General features: G+C 46.0%; 1 protein-coding gene across 3 annotated transcripts in view; it reads left to right on the top strand.

Moving 5' to 3' along the window:
• Positions 1-12,263, top strand: part of LOC109420550 (chaoptin) — a 611,746-nt gene that overhangs the window by 544,307 nt on the left and 55,176 nt on the right. For all 3 annotated transcript variants that reach the window (XM_062850196.1, XM_062850197.1, XM_062850198.1), the window contains one exon: positions 1,572-4,788. In XM_062850196.1, the coding sequence (XP_062706180.1) occupies positions 1,572-4,788 (3,217 nt within the window). The remainder of the gene's footprint in view (positions 1-1,571; positions 4,789-12,263) is intronic.

The raw sequence follows: 12,263 nt of genomic DNA, 5'->3' as shown, positions 1-12,263 counted from the left end.
TAGAACCGGTTTCGGAACACTACTGGTTCAGATATGATCTGAGACTATTTTTCTGCTTACCGCTCATCAGGTTATCGAAAATGCCGTAGTTTGATGTGTCGCATGCATGGGTTTGGTTCACTTGTATATTTGGCCACTTCCAGCGGGACGACTAGAACCGGTTCCGGAACACTACCGGTTCAGATATGGTCTGAGATGATTTTCCTGATCATTGTCCATCAGGTCATCTAAAATGCCATGGTTTGATGTGTCGCTTGCATGGGTTTGGTACAATTGTATATTTGGCCACTTACAGCGGGACGCCCAGAACCGGTTCGGGAACACTATCGGTTCAGATATGGTCTGAGACTATTTTCCTGCTTACCGCTCATCAGGTTATCGAAAATGCCGTGGTTTGATGTGTCTCATGCATGGGTTTGGTTCACTTTGATATTCGCCACTTCCGGCGGGACACCCGGAACCGGTTCCGGAACACTACCGGTTCAGATATGGTCTTAGACTTTTTTTTCTGCTTACCGCTCATCAGGTTATCGAAAATGCCGTGGTTTGATGTGTCGCATGCATAGGTTTGATGCATTTTAATATCTGGTCCCTTCCTGGGGTACCGTTCCGGAACACCTAAATGGCCATATCTCCGGAACGGCTTAACCGATCCGAACCATTTTCAATAGGAAACAAAGGGACCAGATTCCGCGTCGAATGAACCATCGGTCATTGAAATCGGATGAGGTTTACTGCCAAAAAGTGATGTGAGTTTTTTTTGTACACACACATACACACACACACACATACACACACACACACATACACACACACAGACATCACCTCAATTCGTCGAGCTGAGTCGATTGGTATATAAGACTTGACCCCTCCGGAGGCTCTATCAAATTTTCGTTTTTGGAGTGAACATATAGCCTTTCGGTACACCTTGGTGTACGAGAAAGGCAAAAATGAATTAAATGAACGAAACCGAGTTTTTGGGTACAGTGACGTAGCCAGAAATTTACTGTGGGAGGGATTTTCGACGATTAATGACACTCACATTTCGTAAAAATGATGTCATGAACATTCAATTTGAATCATAGCTGAAAAATAGCGGCGCAGCCGAAAATTTCTTCTTCTGAAGGCGTTTTATACTGAAAATTTTGTTCCTCAAATTGTGGCTTTTGGGGGTGGCGGTATACAAAATTGATATAATTTTCACAAAATAGAATAAAAATTTAACAATCCTTTTGGTAACATCGCGGCCCCCCTAGACTGACTTCACGGCCCCCCAGGGGGCCGCGGACCACCGGTTGGCAAAACCGTGATTTAGAAATCTATGAGTGTATGAGAACGAAGCACTCCAGAGAGATAGAGGATTAAACAATTGTACAATGAGAATGGGAGTAGCTTTTTTCGTCCTCTCCACTTCGAGAGTTGAGTGGATGGTGATTAGAATTTAGTACGAAGAGATTTCGTAGAGCTTCGGAGCAATCCCCATGAGGAAACTAATTTAGATTTAAATTCCCACCGGCTGCAAATGCAAATGATACCGATATTTTTCCTCCGTTTGGTTTGTGTGCTTTCAGGAACAACATTCACCACCTGGACGGCAACTGGGGGAGCCTGGCGGATTCGTTGCGGAGTCTGCACATTTCCGGTAATTCGATTTCGGAGCTTTCGCTGTTTTTGCACGAGGACAAGCGCCCAAACCACACGGTGCCCACGTTCCAGGCGTCGTCTTCGATAATCACTGCAAAGCACTCACCGCTGGGGCCATTACCGGCGGTTCCCGGACAGCAACAGCAGAAACCATTCGCCAAGCTGAAAAAACTCGTGTGGTTGGATATCAGCTCCAATCGGATAGCCCACATAGGGCCGAATATTTTTCCGAAATCGCTGGTGACGATTGATTTGTCGAAAAACATCCTGAGCGCGTTTCCTGCCGCCGTGCTGGAGCATTTGCATGATTTGCGGATCCTTTCGCTGAAGGACAATTTGATATCGAAGCTGGTCGGGGTGGACATGGCGGGGTCCCGAATCAAGTTCGAAAAGCTGGACCTCAGCATAAACCTGATAGAGGAGCTGCCATCGTGGCTGTTCAATGGGACGGTTCGAGTGAAGGCTATCAATTTCGATAAGAATTTCATACGCAGCATACCGGGGGACGCATTTCGGGACCTGGGGGTGGTGCACATGGTGCTGGCGTTCAATTTTATTGAATCGGTGGATGATGAAGCGTTCGCCACGTTGGAGCAGTCGTTGGAGTATTTGGACTTGGAACGTAACCGACTACTGGCGGCCCCGAGGGCGATTGGCAGTTTGAACAAATTGCGGTATCTGTACTTGACATCGAATGAACTGACAGGGATCGATCAGCTGCCAGCGACACTGAAAGTGCTCTCACTGAGTGGCAATAATTTCACCTCCATTCCAGTGGAAGGATTAGCTAATTGTACCGAGCTGTCCTATTTGAACATGGGCTACAATAAAATAGCGGAAATTGCGGAGAACGATTTCGTCGGATGGGGTGCCAATTTGCAGACACTGCTGCTTAGGAACAATAAAATAACTAGTCTCAATTACGGCATTTTCAATGGACTGGACACGATAAAGGAGATTAGCCTGAGCTTCAACGATATTCACTATGTGCACCCCAATGTGTTCGATAATGTGTCCAGCACATTGAAAATCCTGGAGCTGTCGTTCGGCATCTACCGGGAGGAATATCCAATGGATGCACTCAGCGTGCTAACCGAGTTAATGTGGCTGGGGCTGGACAACAACAACCTGAAGGTAATTCCTGACGATGCCCTTTCCACTCTGAGCCAGCTGACGTACGTGAATTTCGCATTCAACCGAATTACGGTGCTCCCACGTAGGGTGTTCCAGTCAGACATCCACAAAAACCTCGTCGAAATTGATTTGTCATTCAATCAGATTGAAGCTCTTCACTCTGACACGTTCCATAATCTGGAGCTGATTCAAATCATAAATTTGTCCTCGAACAAAATAAAAAGCATGGAGAAAAACTGTTTTCACGAATTGCCCTACCTGACGTACGTGGACCTGTCATTCAACGGGATGCAGAACGTGAGCGAGGCTGCGTTTAGATCCCTACCGGCGTTGCTCAGCGTGGACCTGATGTACAACGAGATGAGTACGTTCTCGCTGAAAATGTTCAAGCACGTTTCGAACGCCACCACCCCCATGAGGCTGAATATTAGCAACAATGCGATCGATAATTTCGATGGCGACGTCAACTCTCTGCTCTACGTCTACTCACTGGACGCCAGCCACAATCAGCTTCAGGAGCCACTCGTCTTCCGCGCGCTAGCCTACTCTCTCCGTATCCTCTACCTGAACTGGAACAATTTTACCACGCTCCAAAATCATGCCTTCGGTGATTTACAGATACTGGAAATCCTCAACCTAGCTCACAACAATATATCATCATTAAGACGACGCAGCTTCGCCGGCCTGGTGAACCTGCAGGAATTCGATTTGAGCCATAACAAGATAGAAGTGCTCCAAATTGAGCAATTTTCCCCGCTCAAAAAACTCCGTCTGCTGAAACTGAATAACAATCGCCTAAGGGCAGTTCCGCGCGATGCATTCCTGAACACGCGAATCGAATTTTTGGATTTGTCTAACAATCTGTTCGCTGCCTGGCAGGCAACTGCATTCGCCGACATCGGATTCACACTTCGCTCCATCCAGTTTAGCAACAATTTGTTGGAGTTTCTCGACGAGTACATGTTCACCAGCACGCAATATTTGCTCGAGCTTAACCTCTCGTATAATCAAATCAAACTCATCCCAGACAACTCTTTTGCTAATTTGAATAATCTGACAATCCTGGACCTCAGCTGGAACCCATTTATCAACATCAATTTCAAGGAAATCTTTCTCAACGTGCCACGCCTCCACGAATTGCACCTCCAACACACTGGCCTATACCGATTGCCTTCCCTCATACTCCCCCAACTGGTCACCCTGGACATCAGTCACAACCACATCCAAGAAATTGAATCCCTCGAGGAGCTCTACTACCTACGGGAATTCTACGCCAAGGACAATAAAATCAACAACATCACCAACCTACTCCGAAACCTCCCAACCTCCATCCGAGTCCTGGAAATCTCCCGGAACCCCATCCGAAAAATATCCTTCCACGACTTCTCTCAAAACCGCCGCCTGGAAGAACTCCTAATCGAAGACATCAAAATCACCAATCCGGACATCTTCATTAAACTACACAACCTCAAAAAGCTTCGCATCAACTCACAGCACAACTTCTCCGAGCTCATCTCCAAACTGCGTGGCCTCCAGGAGCTCTACGTGACCGTCTACGAGGACCACATCGATGACAATCTTTTCACCGCCAAAATGCACACCATCACCAAGCTGAACCTCCTGGAAATCACCGGCCGGCGGCTCGTTCAAATCCACCACCGGGCCTTCGTTGGCCTAGCGCGCAATCACGACCTCAAGCTGCGGATACGAAACACCCTGGTGAACGACCTGCCACCGGGTATATTCTACGCCCTCAAGTACATCCCCCGGCTGAGCATCGACCTGTCGGATAACCTGCTGGCGGCGCTGGCGCCCGACAGTTTCTATCCGAACGCGAGCTCATGGGATGCCGTGGGGACCCGGAGTGTCATCGGGGGCCTAGACATCAGCAACAACCCGATGCAGTGCGACTGCGGGCTGGTGTGGTTGGGCCATTGGCTGAGGCGGTGGCTCCGGGAGACGACCCAGGTCAACCCGATCCAGAAGGACGAGATGCGGAAGATGATTCGGGTGAGTAGGATAGCAGCTTTTGAATGATTGCATTTTTCTCATTTTTTGTTCCACTGCTGTCCGGCTGGTCAAGAGGGGTATATGAAATAACAAAAGAACATTGAATTTAATAAAAATAAACCTCATCGAATTCGTGAAATATTGTTTACAATAGACCTTAAATTCCGATAAACATTTGTTGAACTACATACACCGTCAGAATAATGAAATTGGGAAAGTTTTTTAGGGGAGAGAAACAAGAATCAAATTTGAATTTCACAGTGCAACACATAAACTGTTAATAATAGGGTTTTTTACCCTATTCCTGGCACTACATGTAAATAAAATTGTGCAGTACCTAAACTCACAACGGAACGACCGTTTTCGTCCATTTTTTCCATCTGAATCAGATACCTTATAGCGTGAACTTGTTGTTAACAGTGATTGTTGTAAAGATTTGCTGCCGGAAAGTTTATTTTGAACAAGTTTCCTGCGCCTAGTCCAGCATCAATTCTCGGCACCAGTGCCGAACTTCCAGCAAAATCAAATGTGAGATCACTTCGGCACGGGGGGTTTGGAATCTCCCAAAAAATGACCACGTGGTTTATGTTATTATTATTATTATTTATTTTTTAACTTAAAATTTTGAAAAAGGGGAAAAGCCTTTCTCAAAAAGGCACATAACCTCTTCATTTGTCCCATGTACAGGAACCAGTGAATCAAAATTCAACCATCGCGCAACAATAATGACAATGTCGCAACCTGTATTTGTTGCGACAATCCACCCAATGTGACATAAGATAGTCCCATTTTGAAAATAATAGGATAAACATCGTACACCACGAGTTTAGAGATTTTTCAGCCTTGCATTGCGATTTTCGATTGGTAACTTCGAGTAGGTAAACACTACAACTCTGCTGAAGATCTATCATCAAACAGTTTCGACTTTGGGTTTGTAATAATTGATTATTCAAGAGTTGAAAAGTACGCAACAAATTCAGCTTCCGTTTTGTCTGCACCAAAAATTTTCGAGATCATGTCATTATCTGTTACCAGTAGGGATAAAGAGCAATCGTCGCGCCTTCTTTGTGGCTTGTTTTATGCTTCTTTTGTCTGACAATTCTCTTCACTGACAGGAACGTTTCACATCCTTCTCGAAAGCAGAATATTGGCATACACAGCAGAGCTATTGGACATCATTCGGGACAGTGGCACTATAGCTGTGGAGGCTCTTTTGCGGGCGAAATCAACGTGGCTACCGAAGGTAATCTTGTCGTCGATCATCACACTCAAGTGTTTGACGGAACGCTTCGAAGTGATAGTGCAATCCTCTACACTGATCATCACTTGCTGCTTCGACTTCCAGTTGTTCACAACCACCATCTCAGATTTGTGGTTAGCCATTTCCAGTTTCCTGGAGCACATGATCCACTTCTCCACAACTGCAGTCGAGTGGGCTGCAGTCCATTCTACAGTATGCGGCAGAAAAAAATGCGAAAGTGTTTTTTTAATTTCAGTTTTTGACCATTTGACGTTAACCAATTTATATTCCAACGTTTCATGATGTCTAACAGTTTAATTTTCTGAAAAGTTAAAAAAAATCCCATTTCGGTCACTGACCTTTACAAGACGGTGCCTGAAGCTGAAGAATTTTCAAACCACTAAAACGTACGCGACATGTGTACATTTCAAAATATATTTTTAAAATATATGTGCTTATTTCATCTGGTATGCGAAATTACATGGCTCTGGTTTAATATGGCCTGTTTGTTCATCGAATTAAAGCTATTTTCATTATTTAAGCCGTATTCTCTTATGGCCATTGGGCGCGCAGTTTATCGATACCCACTTTTAAGGCTTGCATTATCACATGTTAAAAATCAAATATGTTCATTTTTTTTTGTAGTGATAGAATATAGACATTGACTGATACACTGTCTTGAAAAAATAGTCATATATCCCATATCTAACGTGTGATAGCGCCTTGAACTTTTCGCATTTGTTCCTGCCGCACCCTGGACTTCGTCGATCAATTAACCCTGGACGTTCAGCGTAATGTCGTCAGCGAAGCCAACGATTGCCACTTTCACCGGGAACTTTAACCTCAACGTCTCGCCGTACAAGACGCGCGTCAGCAATAGCCACCCAACTAGCGCAATTGATCCCGATCCGTACATCCCGAGTCACTACTGTACAGTATCGAATCCCACTTCTATAACGCTATCTTGGCGATCTTTGTAACTGACACGACTTCCTTTTACGGAAGCTGAATTTGTTGCTCGAGAGACCATTTACACCCTCGATGTGCCTCAATATTTTATTGAGGATGATCTTTCGAGTAATTTCCCCGCCGTGTCAATCAAGCAGATTGGTGTACATGCCGACGAGTCTCCGGGTAATTGTCCAGGCTCAGTCGCTCCCAACCTCTAGGAAAACTTCCTCGTCCAGGCATTTCTGCATAGCAGACCTGAACATTCCGGGAGCCTCTCCAATAGCTACTTTTAAGGCCAAGTTTGGAACTACGTCCGGACCTGGGGTCTTACCTACACTAAGGTACTTTGCCATCCCCGCAAGTTCCACATCAGTGACCCTCTCCTCATCACCAGCCCCAGACCCCAGCTGGAGCCCAGCAAGTTCCACATCAGTGACCATCTCCTCATCACCAGCCCCAGAAAGGAGGCTAAGGACTAGGATCATGACGCGGAAAAGGCCCCTGGAGGATCTCCTCCAACACCTCGAGAGACTACTTTGTAGGAGCCATTTGACCTCTTGTATGAACCATCATGACCCTGTAGGTATCACCCCACGGATTCGCATTGGCACTCTGACAGAGACCCTCAAAGCCAGCATTTTGCTTGCCTTGCTTCATCTTGGTTTTCAGTGAGACTTTGTCAGTGGGGCAGTCGCTCATTTCGTTCTTACTTAGTTCATGCTCAATGCATCCGTCGCCTAGCCCAGCCCATAGGCAGATGCAGTGCAGGTTCGCAATGGCTTGAGTTCACCAGCAGTTCAAACTATGTACCTACTTGTAAAGCCAAGACTACAAAAAGTAGCGTCGATAATCGGCTTCACTCCGTTCCGCATGAAGGTACTTTTGGTAGCAACATTAGACAGATCGACATCAAGCATGGTCAAGGTCAGTGCCTCTCACAGGATCCGACCACGCCGGATCGTAAAATGGTTTTTTGCAATTTCTCATCGTAATAGGCTGTTTTACCTCACGCAAATCTGACAGGAAAAGGCCTACTTTCCCACACCAAATTAACAGTGCTGTAATGGTTCATTACAGCACTGATTTGTGTTGCGTAATGGACCATTACAGCACTGTTTTCAGTTTTTTTCAACTTCTTGATGCTTTCTGGGCACAGTTTTGAAAAATTGTGACAACTGCACAGTATAACCTGTTATGTTCAGATTTTCTTAAACATAGCTATGAACATCAGTGTGCAGATTGATGAAAAAGTTTTGTTAAAAACTATCCTCAAGGGTAATTTATGGAATTGCAAAAAACGTTGTACGCAACTCGGTGCAGAACTCGATTTTTCCAACACTCGTCGTAATTATCCAACTCGGCAAGCCTCGTTGGATAAATGTACGACTCGTGCTGTAAAAATCGTCATTCTGCACCTTGTTGCGTAAACTACTATTACAGCTCATGCATTTTACAGATCAGGCATACCTAGAGATCATCCGCTATTACCACCGGCCTTCGCCCTGTCGGTGGAGGCGAATAACAGCTGGCGAGCATCAAGCCATCATAGTAGGCATCAACTCTTGGACGGGGTATTTGCTCGCCGTTCATGAGCTGCCTGAAAATGCCGTTGCTGAGCTGCTCAGGTTCAGCTGCGTTATCTGTACTGTGATTTCTTCACTGCGGCTTTCGTGAAGGCCGAACACCTTGGACTACTCGTTGGTGCATGTTGTTTACGGATTTCCCGGAATAAATCAGACACACGAGTGGACTCCTGCAGCCTAGTGCCTTATGGCCTTCGGGACCATATCGCCTGCACAGCTTGCTCCTGTCATGGCCTTTGCAGTCTAATGACATGTGTCATGGCCTCTGATACCTGATGCAAGCCACCGAAGCCTCGCGCAAGGTCAATTGGCATACTGACCAGTTAACCTTGATTTTCCCTTCTTCAACGGACTTGTTTGCGTCCGCCACAGGTAGCTGTGTCAAGGCTACCTGTGTCCCTGTCGGGCCCTTTCGTAGCCGAACGGCTGCGGTGACCACATTCACCTTGGGGAGCGTCCATAAATGACGTAGCATTTTTAGGCGATATTTTACTCCCCTCTCCCCCATTGTAGCATATTTTCCTAATACATGGATCGTCACACAATTCTGCACTCCCCTCATCCCCCTGAAAGCTACGTCATTTATGGACGCTCCCTTACACTGCTGCCGCAGGTCCGTGACGAGCTCTTCTTTTCAGTGATTTTGTTCGATTCGACCCCTTCGCCAAGGACCTCATTAGCCAGACTTTTGTAGGCAGCACCTTTGCGCTCCTTGTCGCGCTTGAGTTCTTGGATTATTTCACCACTGCGCACGCCGACTCCCAGATCCACAAGCTTGGCATCGTTTCGCATCACCTTCAAGACTTGCGAGTAGTTAGGCTCTTCAGTATTGATGACGAGCGAGCCCACTTTCTCACACTTGCCACCTGCCCTCCTATGTTTCTTAGGCATGGTATCCCTGCGCTTCTGCACCTCATGTGGATTCTTTTCCTGCTTCTACCGTTCAACTATGATCCAATGGGCGTCCTATTCTTGGCCCGCCCTAGATTGCTATCGAAATCCCCTGTGCCTTTCTATCCGGGACGAGCTGGCCTTATCAAGCCCACTCTTCCCTTCTTTCCGGGACGTCTGGCTGGGGTCCGACTTGACTGCTTCACTGCCGACCTTCGGGGTTAACAGCTGCCTAGCCTTGTGGGCACCGGCTGGTAGTTCCTGACGGTTGTCTCTCACGCTTCTGCCAACATGGCACATTTTTGGGGCCACCCACGAATGGAAAAGCCTTCGTCTGGGCAGACTTCGGAACCTTTGACTTCACGGGTTCTGCCGCTGCCGCAGTTTCCATCAGTTTCTTATGGTGTTGCTTGGCTGCAGTTTTTGGTTTTTGGCCTGCTTGAGGCCCTTGCTGGATTTCGAGAACACATAGTCAATGATGGAGTCAAGCGCAGCCACCTTCATCACATCTCGATTCTTGTGGAAGGCCCTCATCAACCACGCTCCTTCCAATACCTCACTCGACAAACTAGGAGGGGAGGGGAGGAAATCGGATTACCAACGCTCTGTACTCCTCCTTCTTCTCTCCATAACGGAGACCTAGCCAACTCGCTTCTCGCGAAAGGTTTGGCCTCGCCACTACCCCTACCACTAGTTGATTGGTTTTTGTTATTAATATTCATGTTTCTCCCTCAAGTAGAACAAGTAAAAAAGGTCCACCACGCCAGAGCCGTACATTAACGCGGTAAGGGACAAACAACTGAGGGGGTATCCAGGTACTCCACAGGCTCCGTTAACGACCGAGCTTTTTTTTATTTCAATCCCTCGATTACTTATTCCTCGGCACTCGAGTCGTCTGGCACCTAACACTGAATTGGAGATAGTAGTACTCGTCTTAGCCAGCTGACTCGCAGAAGGAGGGGGGTCATCAGGCCCCTGAACTACCGACCCTGCTGCTCCATGGCTAGTGCTGATCTGAGGCGAATTGATGGTGAACGTGATATGATCTGGTTTACCGGTGTAGGGTTGTACCGAAAGCAAGTGACCGACGCATTGGCCAACGACCTCACGAGCTAGATCTGAATAATGAACATGTTTACGTTCATGACCACTAGTCCGATAAATCCGAGTAACTCGAACAATTGCGACATCTAGGAGACGACAGTCCACTTTGTCACTGCAGGCAAATCTGAAAACGCAGAAACCTTGAAATTGATCACATCTCGCTGGGGGAACCACAACAACCCCGAGATTTTGATGGCTTGCGAACGATCGAGCTTTAGATCTGCCAATGATCCCATAGTTCATCGGGAACGTGATACAGAACTGTTTTGTAGTTCAAAGCCCATTTTCCGACTTCATCATCTCGTTCAACTGCCATCTTCTCGTTAGCCATCTTATTATGATCATCGTGGGGTCTCCAGTAAGCCTAGTGGTTAAGGCTATGGATTGCCAATCCGGAGACGGCGGGTTCGATTCCCGTTCCGGTCGGGAAAATTTTCTCGACTCCCTAGGCATAGTGTATCATTGTACTCTCAATATACGCATTCATGCAATGCATTGCATTGCAATGGCAGGCAAAGAAAGCCCTTGAATTAATAACTGTGGAAGTGCTCAAAGAACACTATGTTTAGGAGAGGTAGGTCAAGTTCCAGTGGGAATGTAGAGCCATACAGAAGAGAAGAAGAAGAAGAAGAAGAATAAGAAGAAGATTACGGCCATCGTGTCCTGTTATCACGTCGTCGTCGTAGGTGCCTTTCAGTACCACTGTCATGGCCAGCGAGAAGCGTTGTCCTTCGTCGTGTCGTCGGCTAGCTTATTCAAAACGCGAGGAGCATGCCCAGCTAGCACAAAGTCTTATATGATGTTGAATCCCAGACAACCAATTTGCACGTATAATGAAGTTTATGTTCATGTTATACGTACTTTTATGCGTTAAAGTTACATCGTATAAGATGCAGCAAAAGTGCCTTATGCGTATAAAAGTGGAGGTGCTATACGTGCATTGACGGAACAGTAATAACGCTATATGACTTGAAGCGATATCTTATGCGATGCACCGTGTGCGCTATTGCGACGTAACTAAGCATCTTATGCGACTTAATAATATTAAAAATAAAAATTCTTGGCAGCTCGATATCGAATTAATGACTTCTGGATTGTCGAGCCGCACTACACACATAATACCAAACGCTACTTATGAAATAAGCTGATTAATTATCATGATATTCTAACTCACCTCAGTGTTTGTTGGAATGCACTTGGTTCACTTGCGGTGTACGTGGATGGTAGGCTAAAACGACGAAGCACCATTTCTCGCACAGTTTTCACTGCCCCTCTCTGGCTAGTGCATCCCATTGTTGATTATCAGGCCAACAAAATAAATAATGATGACTTTGCAACCATAATTCTGGCTATTCACTTTCTGGTAGCTTTTTGGCATTGCATCCACAGTTCATAATTGTTATCACACATCAAATCGCATTATGTCAACATAAACGCTTCTAGCTTATGCGAGTTTATATGCATACTTTAACGAGTTTATTTGTACTTTTATGCGATTTCATCCATACACCAATGCGAGGTAAACTGACACAACAAGAAAAGTACCAAGCGAAGTCGTATAATCATCGCAGACGCAATTATGCGAATTCATTTAACACTTTGCGAGTTTGCTCGCACGCTTTTGCGAATAAGTAAAGTTCATCGCAATAAAACATCAGTACATCATCTACTACGATGTTCTCATACCTAATAAAAGTTGATTTGTA

Source organism: Aedes albopictus, chromosome 2 (assembly GCF_035046485.1).
Source record: "Aedes albopictus strain Foshan chromosome 2, AalbF5, whole genome shotgun sequence".
In the NCBI taxonomy this organism is placed as follows: Eukaryota; Metazoa; Arthropoda; class Insecta; order Diptera; family Culicidae; genus Aedes; species Aedes albopictus.
The sequence above is the reverse complement of the archived record's forward strand: the minus strand, read 5'-3'. Positions and strand labels throughout refer to the sequence as shown.